Source organism: Dermacentor andersoni, chromosome 4 (assembly GCF_023375885.2).
Source record: "Dermacentor andersoni chromosome 4, qqDerAnde1_hic_scaffold, whole genome shotgun sequence".
Classification (NCBI taxonomy): Eukaryota; Metazoa; Arthropoda; class Arachnida; order Ixodida; family Ixodidae; genus Dermacentor; species Dermacentor andersoni.
In genome coordinates, this window is record NC_092817.1 from 32,797,398 (window position 1) to 32,823,765 (window position 26,368).

General features: G+C 42.7%; 2 protein-coding genes and 1 long non-coding RNA gene across 4 annotated transcripts in view; 1 reads left to right on the plus strand and 2 right to left on the minus strand.

The window, feature by feature from the left end:
* Nucleotides 1-1,657: 1,657 nt before the first annotated feature.
* Nucleotides 1,658-16,241, minus strand: LOC126536893 (probable protein phosphatase 2C T23F11.1). 2 transcript variants are annotated; one of them, XM_050183936.3, is made up of 8 exons: nt 16,048-16,241; nt 15,110-15,217; nt 14,268-14,417; nt 12,363-12,428; nt 11,308-11,523; nt 5,795-5,878; nt 5,511-5,656; nt 1,658-3,674 (listed from the first exon to the last, which is right to left on the minus strand). In XM_050183936.3, exons 2-8 carry the CDS (start codon nt 15,210-15,212, stop codon nt 3,288-3,290), a joined length of 1,152 nt encoding a protein of 383 aa, XP_050039893.1. In that variant the 5' UTR covers nt 15,213-15,217; nt 16,048-16,241; the 3' UTR covers nt 1,658-3,287. The 2 variants fall into 2 exon arrangements, with proteins under 2 accessions (XP_050039893.1, XP_050039895.1); XM_050183938.3 differs by lacking the exon at nt 16,048-16,241 and adding an exon at nt 15,752-16,002.
* A 26-nt stretch (nt 16,242-16,267) lies between these two features.
* On the plus strand, nt 16,268-16,910 carry LOC140217317 (uncharacterized). Its single transcript, XR_011893814.1, has 3 exons — nt 16,268-16,357; nt 16,744-16,800; nt 16,880-16,910. It is a non-coding gene; the product is annotated as an uncharacterized lncRNA (long non-coding RNA).
* Nucleotides 16,902-26,368, minus strand: part of LOC126536636 (uncharacterized) — a 42,271-nt gene continuing 32,804 nt past the window's right edge. The window contains exons 17-20 of the mRNA XM_055073591.2: nt 23,983-24,094; nt 20,772-20,936; nt 19,134-19,310; nt 16,902-18,481 (exon numbers count right to left, since the gene is read on the minus strand). Coding sequence (XP_054929566.1) covers nt 18,044-18,481; nt 19,134-19,310; nt 20,772-20,936; nt 23,983-24,094 — 892 coding nt within the window. The 3' untranslated portion in view covers nt 16,902-18,043. The remainder of the gene's footprint in view (nt 18,482-19,133; nt 19,311-20,771; nt 20,937-23,982; nt 24,095-26,368) is intronic.

The window sequence follows — 26,368 nt, forward strand, 5'->3', positions numbered from 1 at the left end:
TAATAATTGCTTGAATCTCTAACATATCAATTATAAAGTTTTATAGAGCCTCAAATAACCTCAGATCAAATAACTTTTTTTGTGCTAGAATGCAGTTGGTTCCATCGTTTCAGGCATCTGTATATGTCACAATGTCGTATGCAGAAGCAATGTATATGTGATGCTTGACCATTTCTTTTTTGCTAAAAAATTTGGTCACGTTAGTTTTCTACTTTAGGCACACAGAAGGTGGGCAAGCGTTTGATTCAGGTGCGTGTTAGACTTGGGCAAATGCTGCCAAATGAATCGGCGAGGTGTTTTGGTGTTTTTTTATCTTGTTTACTGACCCGCTGGATAATTCAATCAATTTAGTTGGTCCAGTCAGGGTCGAATTAACGATAGTCAAATGAAGTACCCGAATTGCTTAGGGCACTTAGGGAGATCTTCCAGTGTTTTTTTCTGGGGTTTCTATGTACATGGGCCTCAGTGACTGATTGTAGTCCTGCTGTATGTCCTACTGTGTGCACTCTGAGCTCACTCTCTCCCTCTTTCTATCAGGGTTCGTCTGCCTATTTCAAATTCTTGAAAACCCTTGAATTTGGAAAAAGTGATTCAAAGGCCCTTAAAACTAAAAAATAAGTATGCTTCTTGAATTCCTGGCTAACTGGGATTGGGGGTTACCTTTGAACATTCAAAGTAACAAAATCTGCATAGGGGCTATGCCATAAACACTATATCTGGAAACAATCCTAGACATGTGCTTTCTTTCGAGTGTGTCGTTAAATGATTGCAATGTGGCACGTCCAAAGCCACCGACGACAGGTTTGTTTAAATCAGAGCTAGACAAAACCATATCAAGTGAGCAAGTCGTGCCACCATTTTGTTGTGTTGCTAGTTGGCTCACACAGCAGCTATCATGGCTCCAATTTTTGAGCCCTAGGCTCCAGAAATGCCTAGTGGAAGGTATGCTTCAGCCATCTGGCAGTAACACGAGTATCTTTGTCTGAAGTTGGACACTAATAACCATCATACCAGAATGTAAATGACATCATTACAATGAAAAAATCCGCTTAAAAATGTGATCTGAAGAGCTTGATGCATCAGTCCAAATCAGCAGCCGCTTAGCTGCAAGAAATTGCAACCAAGGAGAGATTATTATTTTTTAGTGTATGTGTACAAGTTTGATTTCCCCTTCTCAAATTTTGACCTTTGGTATCCTTGAAATACTTGAATTGTCCTTTAATTTTGAGTTGCACGTTCTGTACGAACCCTGCTCTATTTCCCCTTTCCCTTACCCCCTGTGTAGGGTAGCAAACCAAACACTCGTCTGTTTGACCACTCTACCTCTCCTCTCCTCGCTTTCTCTCTCTCGAGGTCCAGGACCTTGAGTTAATGCAAAAAATAAAAGTTTAAGAATTTTTCGTCGGTGCATTTAATCCAGAGCCCTGCACCATGGCACCACAGAGTATGACAGAGCATGGTGGCAAAAACCCAAGATGCTAGACAAGATTGTGCATAGAAAAAAAAAAAAAAAAAGAAACCCGGCACGCATATATATAAAGAAAGAATGAAAAACAGCATGCATGTATTGTAAATTATGCAAAGAGCCTGCTTTCATTTATTTTCCCCAGCCACAACACGAAAATTACGCTTGGAAGGAACAAGGAGACGCAAACCGTTCAGTCACGCTTTTTATTAGTATGCCTATTCAATAAGACTCATAAAAGACAAACTGCACAAAGCAAGTGAGAGGTTTTGTTTCAGTAAATAAAATGTAAGCACCTTGTAGAAAAGACAACACCCCCCACTGACTGTATAGGCATTGCAAGTAACACCTGACTTGAACCAAAATAAAAATATAAAGAATGGAGGGGGCTGCTGTTATATAAACTACAAACGTTTTTGAACAGAGGTACTGAGTCGCCCGAAACACATACCAGTGTATAATTCTTGCCCCCCCCCCCCCCCTTCTCATTTTTTCCTTTTCTCTTTTCAATGTAAAAACAAGGCCATGTGAGCACTTGCTCATCACACAGTAGAAGACAAACAAAAGAGTAAAAAATGTTGAATAACCGATTCGGGGAATCTTGGAATATTTACATTTGACTGCGTTTGAGTAACACTGTTGCTCGCTCATATAAAACATGTGCTTATATACAAGTATGTATACTTTTCCTCTGTATCCAAGTAACAGAACAACAGGCACGCTCGGACAGAGCTGATGTACTTTCTTTTTTTATCTACATTACACGAGAAACACGATGGCAAAAATAAGAAACGTCCAAGCCTATCGGAGTCGGTTCTCTCAACACACAGTGCCTGCTACTGAACAACAATAACAAACAACAATGGAAATTTGCTGGCACCAAGCAGCAGCTCAAGGCTGAAATTTAATCGCACTTCTGCCTCTCTCGTGCTCCTGAGCTTCTCACAGAAAGGGCACCGAATTCCAAAGCGACCGGGGACACGCCATGCACTTTTATGACAACACTTTTTGCGGTGGTGCATAAAATGTGTCGACAGGGTGCTAGTGAGCGCTGCACAAAACAAAATGCACTGCCAATTCCTAACATTGTGCGTGTAATCCGGCCTCTTTTTCCCAGCTCTGTTCTTTGTGACAAACTTTTGCTGCTAAGACTTTATGCCCACACATCGAACGCATAACTATCCCATATGCGGACAGCTGCATGCACTTCTAAGCACAGAGAAACAATAGCTCACCCAGTGGTGTTAATTTATAACACCGTAATGAGTGAATGTACAGAGGGGTCGATCGTAAATTTCGTTTTTGGCTGCTACAGCTTGCCAGTGATGACATTAAAAAAAAAAAAGCATGAATGCAACATGAATGTGACAAACTTGCATTGCACAGATTGCTAAGCCTGCAGTAATGTCCTCAAGCCCTTACTCTGCACAAAAGAAAGACGGGGGAAAAAAAAGGTTACTGGCTCTGACAAAGAGGGGCCAACGCTGTGCAATGGTGCTGTACTGAATCTACTAACCTTTCCCAGGGAAGCTGCTGTAGTTAAAGTGATCATGCAGCAGCATTCCCATTGTGCAGCTACGTGACAGCAAGCCACCAGCGGTCACCAGTCATAATGTGCCCAGAGAGCCCTCCCCCCACCTCCGTACACAACCAGAGCCATGCACTGTTCCACTATCCCATTCAGTCTTGATTTGTATGCACAGCACAAATCTTGCCCTTCTTTGCCACAAGCCCAAGAATTAAAGGAAAAAAAAAGAAGAGAGGAAAGAAAGAAGTGCGAGGACAGCTTTCCTAAGTGTTCCACTGCGGGCGCCACTACACATCACGCCACCGCCATCTCGCCGCCACTCTCCCTAAGAGATGACGGCGGAGCAGTAGGTGGCGTTGGGGATGTGGGCGTCGTCTGCTCCTCAGGCGTCTGCTCTTGTGGCTGTTTGTTTTCCTCAGCAGTGTCTCCCTGCCTGTGAGCGTCCATCTGCAGCTCACTGGCCACTGATGTGGCCACCTCGTGGTCAAAGTGGTAACCTTCCCGAGGGCTTGCAGGCGGTGAGGGAGGACAAGGCAGTGGAGGCCGAGCGCAACGACGCGCTAGCTCCTCATAAGGTGCTCCATTCAGCAGACAGACGAGCACGACGGTCATGTTGTCACAACCGAGGCCCCCCATCTGGCAGTCGGGCGCCAGGCAGCGAGTCATGAGCTCTTCACAAATCTGGCACGTGGCATTGAGAAATCAACATATAAGCCCAGTCACTGATTTGAGACACCATGGAAATGGTGTTATTAGAACTTCTACTCCTTAATCCTACAATGACCGGTGCACCATATGTGCTACACTGAGTGTGATATGCTGGAGTGAAGCTGCTGCTGTGGGTAGTGGACAAACCAATTACTAATTAACTAGTACAGCAATTAAGTTACAGCTGAAAAAAAAAACACATTCATTTTTCTACAAATGTACTCTTTATGGCCAAAAATACATGTGAATAACTTGTTCTAATTTTTTCTTGATGTGGAACTGTGTTTGGGCATTACGGTGTTAAGGAAATGGAATGCACTAATATTTTTAAAAGTTTTCTTTGCAGTACAGCATATGCAAACACTCACCGTGAATTCTAACAAAGAAACAAATAATATGAAACACTGCTGTCAAATGTTTTCTCACAATGTGATTACAAGTGTCAGACACAGAGCCATCAGTGATGAAACATAACTTGATCTACATAAAAATTTGATGAGCTGCACATTCATATACAACACATAAAAGTGCATTCACATTAGCACTATCCATTAGCACAAAAACTGGAGAGAGTGATTTTTGAGCTGTGCAATGAATTGTTCCCAGACCTATTTGCCATTGCTTATTCAGTCATATGCTCTCCATTGACTTCATTCAGAATCATCACTGAGTGGAGTGGTCATAGCAGGCATATAAAATCTGTCACAAGACTAATGCAGCAGCTGTGTAACTTAGGAGCACATAATATCACCGTAGTTTTCGGCCACACCTGACAATATGCAAGGCTTAAAATTATGATCTGCATACATAGAAGTCCAAAGACTTGTAAGTAGCTCATTTTCTCAGTCAGGCCACAGCTGAACTGCAGCTAAGAGTCATATCTTGCCAATATTTTTTTATATTCCGATCTATCTTTTGTTTTGTTTTACACAGAGTGGCAAACGCGGCTGTAGCATGCCTGGCACTAATCAGACATTACAAAATTGCGTAAAAAAGACAACGTTATCTTAGCTGACTTCATACAGGTTTGACATATCTGGGATGTGGGTACCTTGCAACCACTTCGAGAGAGAGAGAGAGAGAGAGAGAGAGAGAGAGAGAGAGAGAGAGAGAGAGAGAGAGAGGCCCTTGCGCCTCTCAAGAGTGTTGCAGTGAGTCAGAAACGGTATCAAAATGGAGGTCTTAATGAGAGAAGAAGCAAGGATTAGTTGTAAAGTAGGCAATATTAATGGCACGGGCATAATTAAAGCCATTATAGTAAAGAATTAACCCCATTGCACTATACCCCTGTAAGGGTTCACTGCAATAGATACAGACATGCTGAGGCAAAGCCGCTGTATGGTGTACTTTTGGGAAATGGAGTGAGTTCTCTTAGAATAAGCAGGGCTCGCAACAGGCAATGGTGTCTGAAAAGCATCTTCGCTGGTGCCCAAAAGAAGTTATAGTTAGTTGTAGAGTAGGTAAAATGAACAGTATGGACGTAATCAGTACAGATATGGTTGAAAATTAGCCACATTGCACCATGGATTGCACTATCTCCAGGATCAGCCTACCTGGCCTCTTGGAAAAAGCAAATTGAAATGAATTAATAATTAACAAAAGAAAAGAGAGAGAATGAAGCAGAAAGAGACAGAATAGAGAGATATTATGAAGATTTAACATAGAATCACTTCAACTACCTGTATGTTGACTTTGTCTTCCTTAGCATTGACATTTGGTTGACCCTTTCGTTTTATGCTAGATAAAAGCAAAAGTTGAGCTGCAAGAGACCCTTGTGCTAGCCACGTCCATAATATACAAATGCCCCACCTGCTCTGGTTCCATTTTTGCCGCTATCCGTGCACGAACGAATTCGACCACCTCTTCATTGGAAAGTACATCCCAGATCCCATCACAAGCCAACAGCACAAACTCGTGGTCAGGGGTGAGATCCTTCACAACTACATCTGGGTAAGCTGAAAATAAACAATTGTGCACCTGCTTTAATATGGCAATAAGAACACTGCATGAGAATGTCATTTCACAAGTCACAGCAAAGCGCTTCCTAAGCAATAATCAGGAAACACATCACACTAAGAGATGACAACTCTCACCAGTGACTATTTGCTCTTCTGGTGACTTTTTTTCATTCTTTTTGAAGACAAAATCCCCAAGGGCTCTTGACAGCGCCAAGTTGCCTAGCAAGTGAGAAAAAAAAAAAAGGAAATCCATGGTTGGAAACAGGAAATGTGCACATAATTCTGTCAAGTATGGTTACAATGAACTACAAATGTATTTAAAATGCAAGCCCAATTTTAAATTCCATATTCACAGTTAAACCCTCAAGAAAGTAGGCACAGTACAACAGCACCAATAATACAAGGTGAAATCTGAGCAGCAACTGCTCATAATGCTTCTGCTTGATGTTGCAATGGGGATAAACACATTTACTTGGGTTTAGGTGAACCTTAAAGAACCTGGCTGATCAATATTAATCCAGAGCACTTTACTAAAACATTTACAGTGTGTGGTCCAATGTAATGAAGCTGCACAGTGGGTCATGAGAGACGCTGTAGTGGACATCTCCAGGTTAATTTTGGCTACCTCAAATTCTTTAAAGACATTGACAACCAACTTTTATGGCACCAGCATTCTTTTTAGTGCAACCCAACAGGGAAACCCGTCCGTCCATCTGTCCGTCACACAAGACGAATCGCTATAGGAAATTAATCTAAATAAAAAAAAATTCAGAAAGAAAAACATTCACTGATTATTACCATACTCTCTAATGTGAGCTTTGAGCACAGCTCTATACATGTTTTCATTTCACAATATATTGGCTGGCGTGGACAATGTTTCGTGCGGCACATTGCAAACCAAGTGAAGTGTGGCGCGACTGCCTCGCTAATCGAGAGATTGCAAGAGATAGCCCGTGGGTGACACATGGGCGCAATTCACAGCAGCTGCCACAGACAGACCTCCACTCATGCAGCGCTTTGTTTCCATATACGGTACTGGTGGACGTGCTCGCCCCATGCTATTGGGGAACAGATGACTGCACACTACTCTGGCGCCATCTTGTAGCGGCCGTTGCAGCAGAGCATGCCTTGCGCGGCACCACACTTCCCACGCTTTTGCCATGCCTTCCTCCTCCACTTTCCTCCTTGTGTTCTATTCGTTAACACTGTCTTTCATTGCCCACCAAGGGACGCCGATGCTAAACACAGGAACGGTCGCCTAAGAGCTGCGTTCTAAAACGTTGACGGTGGTGAGCTTTGAGCCTACGACCCCACGCTCAGATGCCGAGTGTCTTGTCCACTGAGCTAAACACCCATGCTTGCAGAATGTGAATATATCTGAGCCATATGGATGTATTGTACTGGCAATGCAAAACAAATGTCAAAGGAGAACAGTTTCCATGAAGGTTTTGTTGAAAGATTTGGTAATGGTGGAATAAAAACCATCTCTAGGACCACATGTAGAGCCGACTTGGAGCATCATAGAAATCAGGAAAACTCAGATTTTGCAAAACTTTAATGCCAAACACGAAACATCTCCGATGTGTTTCAGCGGTCACGGGATGCGCCTTTTGTTGAGGCGTTCATTCATCGGCCGAAATGCCACCGATCTCCGAGGCCTCATGTGCTTCACACTGTGCAACACAGACAGATAAGCAGTCAATGAGTTGATAAGGAGTGATGAGGGGTTATATGTGATTATCACGGTTGATAATGGTTTGATGTGGTTGATAAGATGCTAAAGAGCAATAAGGCCTTACAATGGTTGAAGCAATTCTGATAAGGTTGATAAGGACTGATAAGCATTGATAAGGGTCGGTTCATGTTTGATAAGGACAGATAATTGATAAGGCACTGATGAGTGTGATAAGTTTGAACTGACCTGTGAGGGTTGATAAGGCTCGGATCGAGTCTGGTAAGATTGATAACAACCAATAACGGTTGACAAGGGTCAGATCTAGTCCTATAAGGTTGATAAGGACCGATAGGGTTTATACTGGTCGGATCAAGTTTCATAACATTAATAATTGTGGGGTTTTATGTGCCAAAACCACTTTCTGATTATGAGGCACCCCGTAGTGGGGGACTCGGGAAATTTCGACCACCTGGGGTTCTTTAACGTGCACCTAAATCTACGTACACAGGTGTTTTCGCATTTTGCCCCCATTGAAATGTGGCTGCCGTGGCCAAGATTCGATCCCGCGACCTCGTGCTCAGCAGCCCAACACCATAGCCACTGAGCAACCACGGTGGGTAACATTGATACAGTAAACTCTCAGTTGTATGAACGTCGGTTTATTGAATATTTAAGAATAACGAACTTTTCAAAAATCCCTGGCAGTTTTTTTATAGATTCTATGCAAAAATGTTTCACTTAAACGAATTTCGGAACAGTCAATATTTCAGTTTAACGAACTCGCTCAGAGGACCAAGGCCTATTTTTATGATCGGAACCGATGCCCGCCCTCATCAAATTGCTGCCCCAGCGGCAATGTAACGTCGCTGGCGCTACAGCGCCCCTGGGGCAAAGCGGTGGCGCGGAAAACAAACTGCAACGAGGCATGGCCTCCGAGATCGCCCGCACAAAACGAGCAAGCATGTAATCTCGGAGGCCATGAACAAAGTAACATCGCTGGCGCTTACAACGCCGCCAGAGCAAAGCGGCGATCTGTCACACCACAAACCACATAGTGTGTTTTTTTCTGACCGGCTAGTCGTGGCATGGTCGTCGTCTCTTTCTTTCGAAGAGGAGACGAACAAGAGGCAACGGCCGAGCCAGTTTCAAGCCCTGTAACTCTAGCTCAGGTTGTAGGGTACATTGGAAAGTTGAGAGTTGTACTTGTTGATATGTACAAATTCCATTTCACACATTTCTAACTCTATGGATGCCATGTCTTTTGCTCCATGAATTGCACTTCGAACTTTTGACTTTGTATGCCATGTCTTATGTTGGTCTAGTGAATATTCAGTTTAGTGAACTTTCAGTTAAGTGAACTATTTCCTTCAGTCCCTTGAAGTTCACTCAAGTGAGAGTTCACTGTAATGACATTGGGCTCTGTGGAGATGAGCAAGTGGCACAATCCTTTGCATGCTTAGACAACTGCCAGAAAGGTTTCTGCATTCTTCTTAATCAGAATTTTTCAATCTGAAATTGTGACTCTGTTTATGAACTTGTTCACCAGAAACATGCTGGAAACAGTGAGAGGTAAGCGCAACAGTTATCTCATGTCGCAATTGGTGGGAAGTGGTAGGATACGCCAGTTTACTGCTATTCGTGCAGTGCTCGCACCTATTTATGGCACAATTAGTCGATGGAATTTTGTATCTTACAGGGTGACCACAGAAGGTGGGGTACACTCTCGTAAGCTTGCACATGTACAAAAGCAGTCATGTGTGCTGCCATGCAATGAAGGACGCCACTGCCCACCACAGTTCTGCCTTTCTAGTTGTTGCCAGGAAAGCAGCGTTGCTTGTTAACAAAAGCTTATTTTTAGATCGTAACATGCACAGAATAAAGCGCAAATGCCTACATAATATAACTACTGTGATTTTAAACAATATATATGGCACACTTAACAGCTGACCTACATACAGTAATTCGCAGTTACGTGGTCACCATCCGTTTCCAGTACCAAGCTTTCACTGCAAAGTGGCACGACATACCATTTTCATGATTTTTTGAGGCAATTTAAATTTATAATTCCAATTAAACTGCAAACAGCATGCTTGATTCTATTGCTATAAGTTTTGTTCTTTTCAGTTCTACAAAGACATCATGACACATTCTTGGTGGTTGTCAGTTCCTTTAATGGACACCTAAAGCATGGCACACAAGCATTTTTGCCTTTTGCCTCCATCGAAATGCAGCCAGTGCTGGGTGGGAGTCGTAGCTGTAACCATGCTCAGAGGCATCAGAAAGCCACAGCCACTGAGCCACTGTAGCGAGTGCAGAGCACTCCTGGTCATGTGGCTACTACTCATACTGTGACAGAAAACAACTACAGATTACTCAACGCAATGCTTGGCTTGAACATTTTGAAAGCTGCACAGAGGCTGCAATTAAGACAATCATAAGTACACAGACGCCACTTCAGTGTTTTAACATAATGTAGCACTGATTGGAGTGAATAAAACTGCTGTTGGCTTAAATGCTAAGTGCACTGGCCACAGAGTGCCAATGAGGCAACTTCACTTACAAAGCATGATTACAGCCTAATCAAGGCAGCTCCAGTATGTCATTGAACACACATATGTACCAGCAGGTAGGTCAACGATAAATACACAAGGCTTATTATGCTGCTGCATGGTGAATGTCTAACAGCAATGAATGGTTTTCAGCCACTTTTATCCTTGCAAAAGTGTTACATAGAGCATGCCATAGATGCTCCCTTTAGATGTCAATTTATTATCTGTTGAAAATATAGTTTTAGCAGATTCATTGCATCTTCAGCATCATTAAAGACATACAGAGCAGAATGGATACTATAGACGACGCGCCTGAACTTTCAAAGATGCTTGAGGTGCGGAAGCGATGTCAAGTATTTCATGTTAAACGTGCCTGGACAACAGCAAGCCACTTCAAAAAACTTGGCCTTTTACAAATGATCACATCAAAGACAAGAATCTGCTGCAGGATAACATACTAATGTATCAAATCACGTGGCCATTTATGTTGTAACTTTTGACTTACACAGTTGGTGCATAATAGTCAATTCAAAAGCACAGGCCTAACCAGAAGTGCCTTAAGGTCTTCTGACATGTTTAAGGCATCATTAGTCTCATTAGTGCTTCTTATTTTTTAGCATTTTCTCAGTGTGTACAATTGTCATCTCTTAAAAAGATCTATGTATAACGTAGCTGTACTCTCAAAAAGTGAAATACAAACACAGTCATGACAGCGAATGCCTAAATGGCTGGAAATGGTCTTTGTGACATTACAATGGTGCTTTTTTAGCCGATGATCTGTGCCCTTGTCAGTGCGTCTGATAAACATGCAATTTTCCACAAACCAGTTCCACAACTGAATGCAGATGATATTAAAATACTGAATGCAACAACAGCATTACAATGATTTTTGAAAATTGCACGCTTGCAAATGTGCAGAAATAAAGAGAGCTGTAAAGAATTTGGCAGTTTCACCAAAATGGCAACGTGTTGACAATGACAGCCACGCTTAGTGTCGCACTCGAACTTCTTGGATAGTGTTCTAAACAAAAATTAATGTGCGACATGTTGGCATGACACAGCACACGAGGTAACTGCTGCTGGGCAGAAGGAACCACACATTTGCAGTTATTACCAGGTGTCTCACAACTCTGTCATGATGAGGAAGGCAGAACGAGCAGTGGAAGGTGGAACGCTATCTTTGCTCCACCATTTAGCTGACTGAGAGGAGTGTTGATGGAATGCGTCCGCTTCGCTCTGTCGTTTTTGCAGCCAAATGCCCTCCGCATCGCTCTCTAACCATTCGTGCACAAGCCACGGATGCACCGTCGATGGTGGGACAGCATGACATGGCAACGGCGGGAATGCATACAGAGAACCCGCATAATTTCTATGACAATAAAAATAAAATACAGGAAAAAAAAAGAATGTCTGAAACTACAGACCGTTGACTCGATTGAATTCAACCCATCCGCCAGCTGCGATGATGCGGCGTGTCTCCAATTCGTTGCTTGGTTTGTGGTCAAAGGAGAGCTGCTGGACGTGCCCGCCAACAGAAGCAATGGCCCTCGAGTCGCCCACATTGCCGCAATAAATGCGGCCACCTTTCAGGAGCACCACAACAGCTGTGGTGCCTGCAAGCTCATCCTTCATAGCCTCATCTGCAAAACAGCCCAGCCAAGACGTTACCACACATGAACTAGCAGCGCTTTCCTAACCTTAGAAAAGAACTTTTTGTGCACAAAAACAATTTAAACACAAGGAGATATGGAAAAATACAGTGGGATATTGCACTTGCGTGATTGGTATCACAGTAGTTTGGGTGTGAAATTATGAATGGAAAAATTAGGCCTACATCATACCTACCAGCCCGTGAATTTTACCATTTGCAAAGATCCTGTGAACACGACATCGAGGGGATGTGGGAGCGAAATAGCACTAATTTTTTGGTAAAAGCTTGTCCTGAGCATATGCGTTTTGTGGGATACATACGCACTTGATAAATGATGTACTTTTAGATGTAGTGCACAAGCAGCCGGAAAAAAGCACGGACAAGCACATTGGTTTTTGATCACAGTGACTTCTCAAGGGGCTTTACTGTTGCCAATTTCGCATGCTTCAGGAACTTGTGTGTACACAAGTGCTATAAAATAGCACCCGTCTGGCTTTCTTTCATTATCATATTTCCAATGAAAAGTTAGGGGACCAGTGAGGGAAGCCTTTACGTGAGCAAAAGTTGTTTTTCGTAAAACTTGATGCAACATTAGCAAAATAGTAAACCAACCTGAAGTTTGTCAACTTCACGAAAAATTTGGTAGACTTGGCAGGTATGCTTCACTGACTTTTTAGTAATCAATATTTTTGCATCAAACGAATTCAAATGCAGCTTTGAAAAGTTAATCAACCAGTATAAATTATTTCAGCATTTCTCTGTAGAGCCCCTTGAAAAGCACCACTGTGCACCACTACACCACAACATCAACAAATAGGCCAATCTCACCTTTAAGCATGTCCGAGTCAACCTCCAGAAAACCTTTTTTTATGGCATCAACTACATCTCCTCTTTCTGCATCACAGAACACATTCCAAGAAAAGAAACATGTTAAACAGCAGCACAAGATGGCACGTGGTTGCATTCAGACAAAATAAGGACATGCACAGCAATAAGTGACAAAGGTTGTCATTGCAATGATGAATCAATCTATATAGCGGTGACCTAGTTCTTACAAACTGGGCATTTCAGTGAAGATTAGGCAGTTCACAAAAATAATGTAGTACAGCTAAAGAGACCAATTCTCAGTGACACTATTTGTGCCAGTAGACGCGAGAAACTGTGTGGTAGCCATTAATTAACTAAAAAAGATTACTAATTAACAGTTGAATCAATTACATTGAGAAATAAATTGCAACTGCATAAATTAAGCAAGCTATTGCTTAGGGCATATCTACTATGCAGCAATTCTGACACTAGTGCCAGGTTCAAGATGAGCCATTCATAAACCTGTGGTTAATGCACTGGCACTTCACTTATTTTTACACAAAGCCTTTCTTATGCACCATGGGTAAATCTATGTGAAATCCCTATGTATATTATGATGTTTTCAGGGTTGACATGCTGAAACTGGTGCTGGTCTCAGGATAATATGTTGATATGCTTTGAATGCCGACTGCCACTTTGAGCACACTGCACTTGCCAGTAGCCTTGATAAGGTTTAGAACGTTTTCACTTTCACCTAATGTAAAAAGAAAACAAGGACAAATGTGACGTCAGCAGTCCTTCTAACTACAAGTCGAAGAATACTCATGTGCATGCAAGAGGTGCAGTTCCAACTGAAGAAGACTAATGGAAGCAAAATGAACTGTACAGCGCGCCACTATTTTATTAATCTCACGGTAGCGTCAATCGGTATGTTGGTCAGCACCATGTCACAGAGTGAATGCGTGAAAGCTGTAAGGGTAAGCACACAAGCGCAAGCAATGTGTCCCGATGTGCAGGCATTGTCTCCTAGGCTATTCTAATAAATTTGGCATAGCCCCTGCTGTTAACCAGCACATTTATCATTTGCACCCACCTATTGTAGCCATTATGCACACAGGAGAATGTGCACATTTCTGTTTGCATTGGAAGCGGATAAGCACCAGGGGCTATGTGGAGCTTAATGAAATAGCCTGACACAATGCTTAGACAAGAGTATGCTTTGTGTGCAAGTGCCTGCCATCACTATTTTCATAGCTGTGCTCCGCAACCCAGCACTGACCGTCATGTCAGTCGACGCTCTCGTGAGATTATTAGCCTCTTTAAGAGCTGTACATGTTTGTGTCTGAACTAAAAGTGATCTGCATTTTGCCTGCAGAGATGTCACTAAAGGTGCAAGATAAATCAAGCAGCCGAAGACACCCGAGGACGTAACTGGCATAATATGTGCCCTGAATGCTTCACTTACAGCTTTCATCAAATGTCTATGGATCATTATGAATATATGACCAAGGTATTGGTCATGTTCATTGGTTCGAATTGCTCACCACACTCCAAAACATTCAAGTTCTGATGATGAGAGCTCCACTGAAATTTGGTGTGTGGGGATGTGGCAGCAGTTAATGACCTGGCATTGCACGTTATATAGTCTGCACAAATCTAACAAAAGGTACATGCCCTTGGGCAAAAGTATGTGGAGCAGAGGTACTTTTGTAGTGGTAACTAACTTGGAGGATCTGTCTGCCTGTGCATGACAACGCAACCTACATGATCATGCATAGGCAGACCACTCCACCTCATTTCTGTTACACCTTACCTTAATTCACAGGTGCGTATGTACTTATGCATTTATTCTTGTACACATGCAAGAAGGGCTCTTCCTAATGCAACCTCGAGGCTCCCCTAAACATACGCGAACGCTCTGCTTACGATAAGACGGCTGAGAGACAATCTTGCGGTGGACGTGGCTTCCAGCATACTGAGCCACTTTGGCACCCCCGTGACCATCGTAGACAGCAAAAAATGCAGCATCTTTATCCTCAGAGAGGCTCAGAAGATGAGTGTGGGCATCTTCCATGTCTGGTTAGTGATCTGTCAAGGAATCTCTCGAAGAAATAACAAACATCAATAAATAATGCCAGGGACTGGGCATTCATCCCACAATGACCCAAGAAAAATAGTTTCGCAGAGTTCCAGTAACGCTACTTTGATGCTAAATTCCTCATAATGCAACATTTACAACACGACAAAAAGAATGATTGCAGTATAACAAAACGCAGCCACTCCCTCACACCCAGATCTAACAGTTTAAGACTGCATATTTGTAACCTGCAAGCGTAGTGGCTTACTGCAGTGGGATGTTTTTTTGTACACATTCCCCATAAAAATCGAATTAATTAGAACATTCAAGTTTCTTCATGAATTGTGACCAATAAACTCGATCAGCACAATACCCGTGAAGTGGTCCAACATTGTGCAAACATTTCGAAACATGACTTGAGGATCCATATAAGAAATAGTGTAATGATGAATTAGTTGACGCATGCTCATGTTCCGATTCGTTTCCGACTATTTTGTCCCTAACTACTTTTACTTAGTGTGGTGCCTAAGATGCAAATGTTGATAGTAAGTTATGACCTGCAGCGACTTTCGCGAAACGACAGTAACAATGCACTGTGAAAAACAATTTTACATCAGAGAAAAAAATAAAGAAAAACGAAAATTTGGCAACACACAAATGCAGCTTTTGAAACACAGACGTTAAAGGATACTTATACGCCATCCTTGCATACACGATGCGCCCACTTTCACTTGGTCGTTCATACAACTCGACGTCTCTTTTGCCGTTACCGGCTCGGAAAGCGTTTGGCCCATAATGCCTGAAAGCAAAACAGTGGCAGACGAGTCACGCGCATTCGGAACAGAATGGTCACATCGATGACGCAACTGCACAGGAAACAGATCTTCAATGCCACAAGCTCGATGATCGAACGTCAATGTCAGATGGTGTATTGTTTGCATTGCCGATCGGCGCAGTTAAAGGTCCGGGCAGGAACATACTCTCCTAATACACCTATCCAGTCCCTGTGCCCATGGGCTCATGCCGCGCTACAGTTGACAAAAAAAAAAAAAGGGGGGGGGGGGCTTCTCTCAGCAGCCCTTTTTTCCATTAACCTCCTACAACTTACAGCATCGCCAACAGCTTACGCTTACGCAAGCTTCCTAGCGTCACGCCGAAGTTAACCGGTTTACAGACGCAGGCCACTGTAGCTCTCAAACGTGCATTTGTTTATCACGCACCAAGAAGGAGAGCCCCCGTATCCGCTCACCCCTTCGTCTTTTAATAACCTAGGCCTATTGCTCGTTAGGAGCAACTAAATACCACAGATGACCATACAATACTCAACTGTCACCTCGCAACGTGAGCAGAGGAAAAGAAGAGAGGCAATACCGGCCACACCGATAACCACCACACGATAAATTCAATGGGCGTGCTGCGCTGCGCACATCGAACGATAACTTGGGATGCCCACACAGCCGATCTCAGGACGGTGACTCGCCTCCGTAGGAAACTACTACGAAACAAAATATACTAAAGGCTATTTACATGACGAGAGAAAAATCAAAAAACGTTTCCCGGCTCTGAGGAAACAGTAAATTCGACACAAACAATATGCCACACTCCACGGACGCATCGCAATGCGCTCACCTCCTCTTCGGGCGCGCTGCTCGGCTTGGCTGCTCGCTGCGACGGCGCGCGTTTTCCTCAGCACGGAACCATCCTGACCACGGCCACACAACCACAAGGATCAGGGTCGAATTTTAGACCTCAAAACACACGCGTTTTTCGCCCGTAATTAATCAGCGATTCATTCGCAGAAACTTGCCTGCTCGCAGTTCACGCACTTTAGTTGACACGATATCCTCCAGGGGCGCTTTGCTCTGACGCGTAAAAACAAAATAGAAAAATCAAATTCGTCCTTTTCCAGGCTCCTCGAACGGTCAAAACAAATGTCCAGGTAGGAAAGCAGCCAAGTGAGGATCCACCTAGTAAATGCTTAATTTTTGAATGAAGCGATAAATTACGCTACCACTGCTGCTCCACAGCCGACACAGGTTTAGAGCAGCTGCATATTTTAGTAAGCTCTAAGCGGCAGTTACCGCAAGACATCCGAGATTTAACTGTGGTGTGTGTGGTCACTGGATCTGTATGAACGGAACTGCAATGAAGGCACCACCGAGGGGTCTTCACGCGGGGGTGATCATCGGAGGTTTCGCGGCTGCAGTGTGTGTGGCGTTGTACCCAATCGTCATTCACCCGTACCTTAATGTCCAGGATTACAGTAAGGAAAATGCGGCTGTACAGTCGTCAAATGGTTCGGTTTTATTGCACATTATTTTTCAGAACAAATCCAAAAGCAGACGAGGAAGGACATTGATCAGGAGTCTATACAACCTGGAGGTAAAAATATAGTCAGTTTTTTTTTTTTTTTGCACTTCGTTTACGAAAAATCGCACTGCACCGGTACGTTATTTCGCAGGTATGAAAGTTTGGTCGGATCCTTTTGGAAGGAAATGAAGCCCTTCACTCAGCAGAGCAGTTCCAAGTACTCAAGTGGACGCAGATGTGTGCGCCAGACCAGCGCCTCTAGTAAGAGGAGGCGCAGGCTAGACTTTCAAATGCAGTAAAGTGTTCTCAAATGCGGCACATGGTGTTTTTACTGCACTCGCTTTCGGACTTGTTATTGGTTAAGTGAACTCGTGGGCCACTGGAGTGGCAAAAATGCTGAACCTACTAGCTGCTGAAGTGCTGAGGTTTGATATGCATGATTGGAACCTTTTTTTCCCCTGCTCTACAGATGAGAATACGTTTGTATGGTTGATATGTGGCAACAATGTCGTTATATTACAGCAGCTGCAATTTTAATAAATTAATAAAATATCAGGTCTTGCACCTAGTCGGCCAAATGAGTATACCCTTGAGTCAAATGCTGCAAAACAACTTGAGGAATTCAGCACGAGGTGTGCAACTAAAATAGTGTACTTTTCAGTTTTGCACTTTGCAGCCAGCTCATGAGAATGGCCCTAATATAGAATTGTCCATAATATTGCAATTATAATTATCACACAAAATCGGCAACATAGTTCCTGTGGAGGAGAAAGAAATCTTTCTTTTTCAGGAAAGCAACCTGTAAGACAGCCTGATAGGCGAGCTGTTATGACTATATATATATATACTTATCTATGTAGGTCTAGGTGCATTAACTTGGTGACAGAGCACCACAGTCGTTAAAACTAGCTGGAATGTGCTGTTTGCAAGCAATCGAGTTGTTGGTGGTTTGCTAGAAACAAATATTCGATTCTTGCTTCAAGAAATAATTTTCATAGCTCCAAGTGCAAGAGCATGTTTTTGTCTAAAAACTGCAACAATCTGTACATAGTCAACATAAACACACACACAACACTATTAAATCTTGAAGTGTCTCTCAAGCTTGGCGGTCACTGCTGTAGCATGCGTACCAAGCTCTGTGAGAAATTATAAACTATTCTTGACTTAGACAATAACATAAGATAACCACAGTGGTGGCAAAACTAATACATTAACTATTTTGGAGATGTTCCACAAGCAAACGCATGTATACAACTGTTACCACAGTGCGCGAACCACAAGGAACACCACAAATGCACTTTAACGAAGCTTGCTCTTAGTCAAAGTCCATTGGGGGGCTGTCTTGCTGTAGATCATTCTTGGGGCTGCCTCTGACACTGCGAAAATGCACTCTTGCCTTGGCAGATGGTGGAGTAACCAAGAGCGATATTGGTGCCAATGCTGTGTAACGCTCCAGGAGTGCTATTTTCGAACGAACATGCTTTGATAATGCCTCGGCAGGTGAACCTGGCTCCACTTCAATTTTCCTCTTTGGCAGTAAAAGCCCATCAGTGCCATCTGATGGCCTTGGCTCAGTGGGAGTTCTTGAAATAGCACCAGGCATCCTAACAGGTGCAGTGTTTGGTGTTGCAGGTGATGCTAGCTTTGTAGTTTGCTGAGGAGCATACTGTGGTCTCTGTGCAATGCTCGGACTGCTGATGCGCAATGGAGCCTGCAGCCTGGCCAAAGCAGTGGTGGCAAAGTTTGATGGATCCTGCAAGGAGAACATGTTTGGTGGATACAGTGCATGCTTGCATTGCACGAGGCTTGAATTTCTCAGAATCAATTTCTCAGAAACAAGCCCCTTTGTCACTCAACACAATCATCCTTAGTCTTTCCTTGCAACTTCTATATCCCAAATTGAGTCAGTCACCTTGCTCTTTTTGCTATTTTGAGGTTTACATTATTTGCGGTGTTGAATCAGCCAATGTGCTTCCCCCCCTTTTTTCTTTCCTCTTGGTTCATATTTTTTAGCAGTTCGTGAAACCCATGTATTTCATGAGTAAATACTAAAATATAAATAAAGCAAAGAACAAAAACAGCACAAGAAATGAGTCTTTTCATCCTTGTGCCGTTTCTTGTGCTGTTTTTGTTTTTAGCATTGTATAACAACTTGCCCCACCTAACTCTCTATAAATAAAGCAACTAGAGTCAAAGTCTAATTTCTAAGCTTTAACCAAATCAGTATGTGCATGTTATTGCCAGTAAGGAGAGAAATACAGTCTGCATACTTTTATGCATATCTTGAGAGATGAACCATGAAACAACATGAGCAAATAGGTAAAGTTACTAGAGCTAAGGCTTTTATTAACTGGATCAGTAACTTGGTATTAATGTCAAAAGGCACAGAAATACATGCTGGGCACCTCTATAGAGCTCTTGAGAGCTGAAAGGGCACGCTGGAGGGTGTTGCTTGTAGGTGAACTTGTCAACACCGAGAACTCTGTCGTCTCCACAGTGGCGATTCTGTCTGCATTACCCATCCTGAGAGTGACATCTGTTGCTGAGAGAAACTCTCCTTTCTCAACACTCTCTTCTGCAGCCTGCACATTCAGATAATTGCCACATGAGATGCGGGAGCCAGTCTTGCTTGCACATCTCCAAGCACAAAAGCACTGCACAAGCTTTACTGAGTGCTAAAAAGAGAGACAGAACACATAACAACAATAATTGACCAACAAAAGTGGTACTGTGGGTAAATGGAATTTCAGCAAGTTAGGGCTAACTGGAACATGCTATTTTGCAACTTCTTCTGGCACTGCAGTGTTTTGTCTGCATGATTATTTTTCTAAAAATGAGATTCTGCAATTTTACATGCCAAAGCCACTATCCGATTATGAGGTATGCCGTAGCGCAGGATTTTGAATTAATTTTGACCATCTAGGGTTCTTAATGTGTGCTGAATGCACGATAAACGAGCCTTTACACATCCTACTCCCATCGAAATGCGGCTGTAGTGCCCGGGATAGAACCCGCAACTTTGTGCTCAGCAGCACAACACTGTAGCCACTACGCTACTGTGGCAGGTCTGCATCAGTTAAGCTTGAACAGTTAATTTGGGGCCCACGCAATTTTGGGTAACCAGACACACAGCAGCAGTAAACTGGTGTCAAGTTATTGCTTGTAAGAGATGTGCTGCATTACACTTTCCCATTCCCATTTAATTTACTTATGTACAGTACATTATAGTAACTATAAAATTGTCTGTAGTAAGCAAGAGCACTGATACCAATTTAATGAAATAAAAAGAAAGCCATGCCCAACAAATATAGTAAATTCCAGTGACTGTAAGCCATGGTGTCAATGATCTACTATCACAGCCTTGTTGCGCTTCCTTTTGAAGGGACATTGTCACCAACTACACAGTTGCCATCTCTTTTCTTGACTACTTGCCTGCACCACTGATACCCACTTGACAATATGGAATAAGTTATTAAAACACATACAAATTTTTTACAGCAACAAAATTTTGATAAATTATTTTTTGTGTCTAGGCTAGAGGATTGTCACAAATGTATTTTCTAGCTTTTCTAACATTTATTTCACCAAGGAATTCAAGCATGGTATGAGGGAGGACTACATACTCTGTGCATTTCCATACAAGGGAAATAGATTGTGCAAAAGTGCATTTTGTGCGATAGCTTCTACCTGTGCTTGCTGGGAACATATGTATGGAGAAAGACATACAAGTGACAATGTATCTCTCAGCTATATTGTTTGCATGCGCTGCCTGTCATAAAAAGCTTCAATGCTTTGTTAAGCTGGAACTGTGGCACAATAGTACTGTGGATGATTGCAGTAAAGAACACAGTCTTTGTTGGATACACAACCAGAAAATGAAAAAAAAAAAAGAAAAACTCGCGAAATTATGCATTTGGTTTATTCAAGGTTCTTTTAGGTTAAGCTGTAGATAAGTTAATCGCTATTTTTTAAATATCAAGCTTCTTACGAATATGATCATTCAATATCTGGCCTAGTTAGTCCAGCAGTATAAGAGCTCTCACCCACGCTTTCCTCCCGACAACCAGCTGCACGAAGTTGAACCTGGCGTCTGCAAGTGTCAACACAGTGCCTTCTTTCTGGTGGCTGACACGAAGCACAAAACCAACAATGTCAACAGCTCGGCCTTGTGAGCCACTCTCCGTGAGCAGCACAGGGAAACTGGTCACCTGTAAACAATGTGAGCTGGTTGAAGATGTCTGGAATTCGACAACAGCTTGTTTGCTTAGGATCATTCATATTCAAAGCAATCCGCCTCTTTCATGTTCCTGTGCTGCCCTCTGACGCACGCCGCTGGAAACGTTTTGGAAGGGTGCCGGGAATTTCGCCGGTTGATTTGTGTACCCGCGCCCATGTTGAGTGTGTGTGGGATGTGCGTTTCGTGGATCGCGAATAATTATTAATGGTTTCTCCGAGGCAACATGTCGATTGTAGTGGGTGAATAGGCCTGAGTGCGCTGTTGTAGTAACAGCGCAGCTGAGAAAGGCACGCCGGGTTCCGTCTGCCGATGCAGCTGCCTTAGAGTTCGCTGTCCTGATGTCTGCGATTGCACGTCGCTTTTTGTATTCATTTTACACATTCAGTAAACATTTCGCATATTCAAGAAGCCTTCGAGCGCAGCGTTCCACATGGGATTTGCCAAAGCGGTGCATTTGTTTACATCTACATCTACAGCTTCAGATCGCTGTTAGCTCTTCATATATTGTAGGAACAGCGCATCGCTTATGTGAAATAATCTCAAGAAGTAGCAGAACATTCATGTCTGCGCATATGAGCCGCGTTGTTTCTCCCTGAGACGATTCAATATGAGCAGCCGAGTGACTTAAACTGCAACTGTGGTCCAGACACATATATATTACAGGCTGTTACTGCTCATTCTTGCGTTTGTTTAACTTCATCATACTTACAGGTTGCACGTGCCATAAAGTATTATTAGAGAAAACTGTGCTCGGCATATGCCCCCACTTATAGGCCGTGTAGTTCTCTCGCGAAAATGCGGATGCCATTGCTGACACCATTGGTAATGAGCGAGTTTATGCTGCTGTACCGAATGACTATTCTCCTCTTTCCTGTTTCATGCAGAGGTAAACAGTGCTCCTCTGGAATTAAGAAATGTGTCAGCATAACAACACACACAGACCCACCATCTACGGGAATGCGACCAGCAGCGTTCGTAAACGATGACCAAAGTACAAGATGTTGGCACAGTGCCGTGTCGCCGCTTGCCGCTTATTGTGTACATGCCATGCGAAGTGAAGAGTAGTTATCAAATCGCTATAGGGTCATAACTGAACTATAAGAGCGGTTTCCTCCATCCTGATTAGTTATTTGTTTAAGTTCAGGTCTATCGGTAGCGGGTGCACAAACACGATGGGGTAAGGCGTAACCCAACCTTCGCTAAACCGGGTGAACATTGACTCAAACTTCACGTGCATGGCCTGAGAGGACTGAAGCTCGTGCATTTCAACTTCGAAGGCATGTTGATGCATTCTGACTGCGAATAATTATATTTACAAGTGAACGAGCTGCAGCTATCGTGTTGCCGGTTCGACGGCTGAGCGTGTAGGGTTGATTGCGTATCATGGTCGGCACGCTGATTTTGTAGGTGCCTTCGACAAGAAAACCTGTCGCGCTATATGACAACTCGCACCCGTCGGTTGCGTCGTTGTTGGCCTATTATGATCAAATGGTCTTAATGACACAGTGCTCAATCGTCAGCGTCTTGTCGGTCTCGTATCGACCCAGTGTTACCACGCCTTAAATGAGTACATGAAGTCAGGCACGCGCTGCCACCACCAGCAACAATGAGCCGACGCTGCAAGAAGACTGCGCCAGCAACGTGTTTTTGAAGTGTCGCCCAAGTGTAACGCAGGGGTTTATCGATAAATTTGACAGCCGTCAATGCAAGGCAGCAACTACGTGGTTCATGGTGCAGTCCAGACGAAGCCCTGGCCCTTTTCTGTTTTAAAGTGGAGTTGCAATCTTGCACTATGCACGTGTTCGGCACCACACTGATGTCAAGCTACCAGTTTAGTTTCAACGCGGTACACGGTGCAAGTGTTCGCTGCAGTGAGCGTCCATGCGCTTCTTTTGTTTTTGTTTTTTACAGGGTAGTTTCTCTCGATATCATGCCGCGCGTCCCTTCCAAAACGTATTGCAACTAATCCGGTAGGGCTGTGCAAAAGGCGGATTGCAAAAGAAAAAAAAAGAAGGAAAAGAATCTAGCATAAGAAACAAAGAATAATAAATTATGGCTTCCATACAGGAGCCATGCTCCTGCGAACAAGGCTCTCGTGTTATCGTGCTGTCGTTGTGTCACTGCCATTGTCATTGCATACAGTTTGGGAGTTTGGACAGGAATGCAGAAGAGTAAATTCTGCAGCAGTAAATGAGTTCAGAGCTAGAGGAATCATTGTAGTCTGCAGATTTTTTTAAGCAAGCAATGGATGATTAGCAACAATAAAGGGCAACCAACAAAATGCATTCAGTGAAGTGGGCAGCCCTGTATGTTTAGAATGACTCTTCAATTTTGCTTTATGTTGCCCCGAGGTGCTGTACACTACATTGCCTGAACGCTCCAGTCATGAATGAGCCATGCATTAACTCTATGCTGGAAGGAAACCAGATGAGAGAGAGAGAGAAAGAGTGAGACTGGTTGACAGAGAAAAGGAAGGGCTGCTGACCATACTGTAACTGTCCAGCTTGCGACGGACACCTGAACATCGATAAACCACAGGGGTAGGAGGAGAAGGGACGTGAAGATGACAGAGACAGGAAGGAAGAGAGTGCTCGAAGCTGACAGCCCTGCTGGTATAAGCTGCTGTGTGAACGCTAAGCACACTCAGTAGGAATGCAGAAAGCAACAAATCTCACACTAACATTTTTAACATTACTGTAACGAACCTTATCTAACGATCTGGCTGTTGGTGTGCAGACATATTTTAGGGAACCGTAAATTTCTTATCATGCGCTCATCTTGAAGATTGCAGTTCCTAAGCACAATATTAAGAATACTCGCAATTCTTGTCTGGCTCCTTGCAGTATAAGTTTAGTGGCACTCTCTGTGTGTGTGTACGTGGTGGTGAAGGGGAGGGGAGGGGAAGAAAGAAAAGCTTAGAAATTCCTGGTGCAGGTATTTAACAGCATGTTCATGAGATACTTGATCTTACTCGGTACTCAGCATGCATTGAGTAGAGGCCATGCACAACTGCTCACCTGTCGCATGTAGTAAATGCGAACATGATCGGGGCATTCCACTGGCTCGAATTGCGTCATTTTTGTTGTTGTCAACTCCACAGCGCTGTTCTGGATGTCAGGCAGTACCTTCCTGCACCGAGCCAGGACATATATTTTTGCTCATATAATCTGCTGCTTCAAAAATCCAAGTAACTCAAGTGCCCAAGTGCAGGTTGTACAAAAATGAGCTTTTAGGTGTGGCTATGCACTACACATAGTCGTGAAGCCACACATAAAGCGCTGAAATCGCGGCACGCAAGTGGACATAACAAGTGGTATTTTTTTGTATTTCGCGGGCATCTGCAGTAAATGGAAAAACACTCATGCCTAATAGATAGCAAGTTAGAAACTGTTTAGGCAGACATATTGCAAACCACTCTGCAACTTTCTAACTTGAATTTTTTTCCTAACTTCATTGCTTCAGAAGTTGGTTAATTAATATTGACTAACTATCTAATTAAGCAAAATACAAAAAATAGCGTGACACACTACATACTTAAGTAAGCAACAAACATTTGGTTGCGTCGTCTTAGAGTGAATCAGCATATTTTTAAACTCTGGCTAAAGTTAGCTGAAACACCCTGTATATGCATACAGTATGTCACAATTCCTACTTACAATACAACAAACAAGAGAACTGGGTAATAATTAGTAACAGTTATACTTAAAAAGGCCACACAATTAGATATCACACAAAAGGAAAAAGAAAAAAACTATATAAAACAAAAAATAAATACTAAAGACTTTTGTGCTGCGCTATTTCTTGATGTAAAGAACAGTAGAGAATCACTGCAGCAGATATTTACTTTTATGTTGCCTAGCTAAAAAGACACATCCTTAAATTTGCGTTTCCTGCCCCTGTAGTTTTATTTGTCAATGTTCTTGTGCTTATCATGGTAATAAAGATGCCTCTAGGGGAGTGCGAATGGTAACTTTTAAAACTGAATCGAATATGAACATGAATCAAATAGTTTTCTAACAACAAGACTTCTCTCATTAAAGCGCTCGAGTGCTGCAAAACATTACTTGAAACATTTAAAAATTTCGACCAACATTATCACTGCTAAACACTCATCTTGACAATGTTTGTTCATGGTGTATGAAAAAAGTGTTACACATTAATCCGTCGAAGACAACATTTATGGAATTTCATTCTCCACAAACATCATTCTCACATTCATTAGTGGTTTCACTGAACAATCATGTAATTATAAGATCTGAACCAACAAAATTTCTAGGCACTATTTTAGATGAACACCTAAGTGCCCTCTCTGTGCCCAACCTCTCAATCAAAAAATTTCCTTTGGTGTTCATGCCTTTATCAAAACATGCTCCTTTTTTCAATCAAACATTCTCTTGTCTGTGTTATGCGCATATACACAGCCATCTTTCCTACTGCCTGTTATTACGTGGTTCATACATACTCGATCTTCTCTGAGTTTTTGTTCCCTAAACATTCCACCTCTGCATTATTGCATGTGTAATTCAATAATAAGCTGTTACTAATTATGTTTTGTCTCATAAACGTAGAGTTAAGTATTCGAGGCTTTACTCGCACTAGCTTCATTAATATGAATAACACAAGGTTTTTGGCACATCATATTCTACTCCTTTCTAAAATTCAAACTAACTACGAGAAACTAACTGCCATGTTTTCAGGCATATCATTATGGAATTCAATCCCATCTGATATCAAGGCATCCACACTTCAATCCTTGAAGCACAAAGCTATGGAATATTTCATTAACACATTACTGAACTCGTAGTATTGTTTAATGAGTATAATAAGTATTAATGAGTATATATATATATTGCATCATTTTTCATTTATTATTTGTTGCTGTACATGATACTTCTCTAGATTGCTTATTCCACATGCGGTCACCCAGTTTTGCTTTGTAAGCATAATTCCCCCCACCCCCATTATTGCTTATTAGCACACACTTTGTACAATGCTAGCTGCTACTGTTGGCCACAACTGCACTGACCCCCATTTATTTCCTGTTAAGAGGTCCCCCTGACAGTTCTCACTTTGGTACCTCCAATTGTGTATATATACTTCTGTATTTTATCTATTTAACTATTGTACTAATGAACTAAAGTGAAATGGTTAAAAAGGAAGATCAGAAGGCTACATGCTGAAATAAGCTCTTATAAATCCATGACTATAGACGATGAGCAAAACGAGAACAAGGTGAAAGCAGGAGCCAACGTTTCGACAAGTGGACTTGTCTTCTTCAAGGCGACATATGCTTTCCTCGCCACAGTTTATATAGGTGGGGTTCTTCTAAAGGGGAGAGGGAGTAAGGCGGGTGGGTGTGTCAGCGTGTCGAATTGAGAATAAAGGAGCGCTGTGCACAAGGCC

Bases quoted from the DNA above. Each gene is read 5' to 3' on its own strand.
- LOC126536893 (XM_050183936.3), bottom strand. From the start codon at position 15,212: ATGGGCCAAACGCTTTCCGAGCCGGTAACGGCAAAAGAGACGTCGAGT. The intron at 14,418-15,109 runs GTATCCTTTAAC...ATCACTAACCAG, and splicing joins TATGCAAGGATGGCGTATAA to ACATGGAAGATGCCCACACT. The intron at 11,524-12,362 runs GTGAGATTGGCC...GCTGTTTTGCAG, and splicing joins TGACTCGGACATGCTTAAAG to ATGAGGCTATGAAGGATGAG.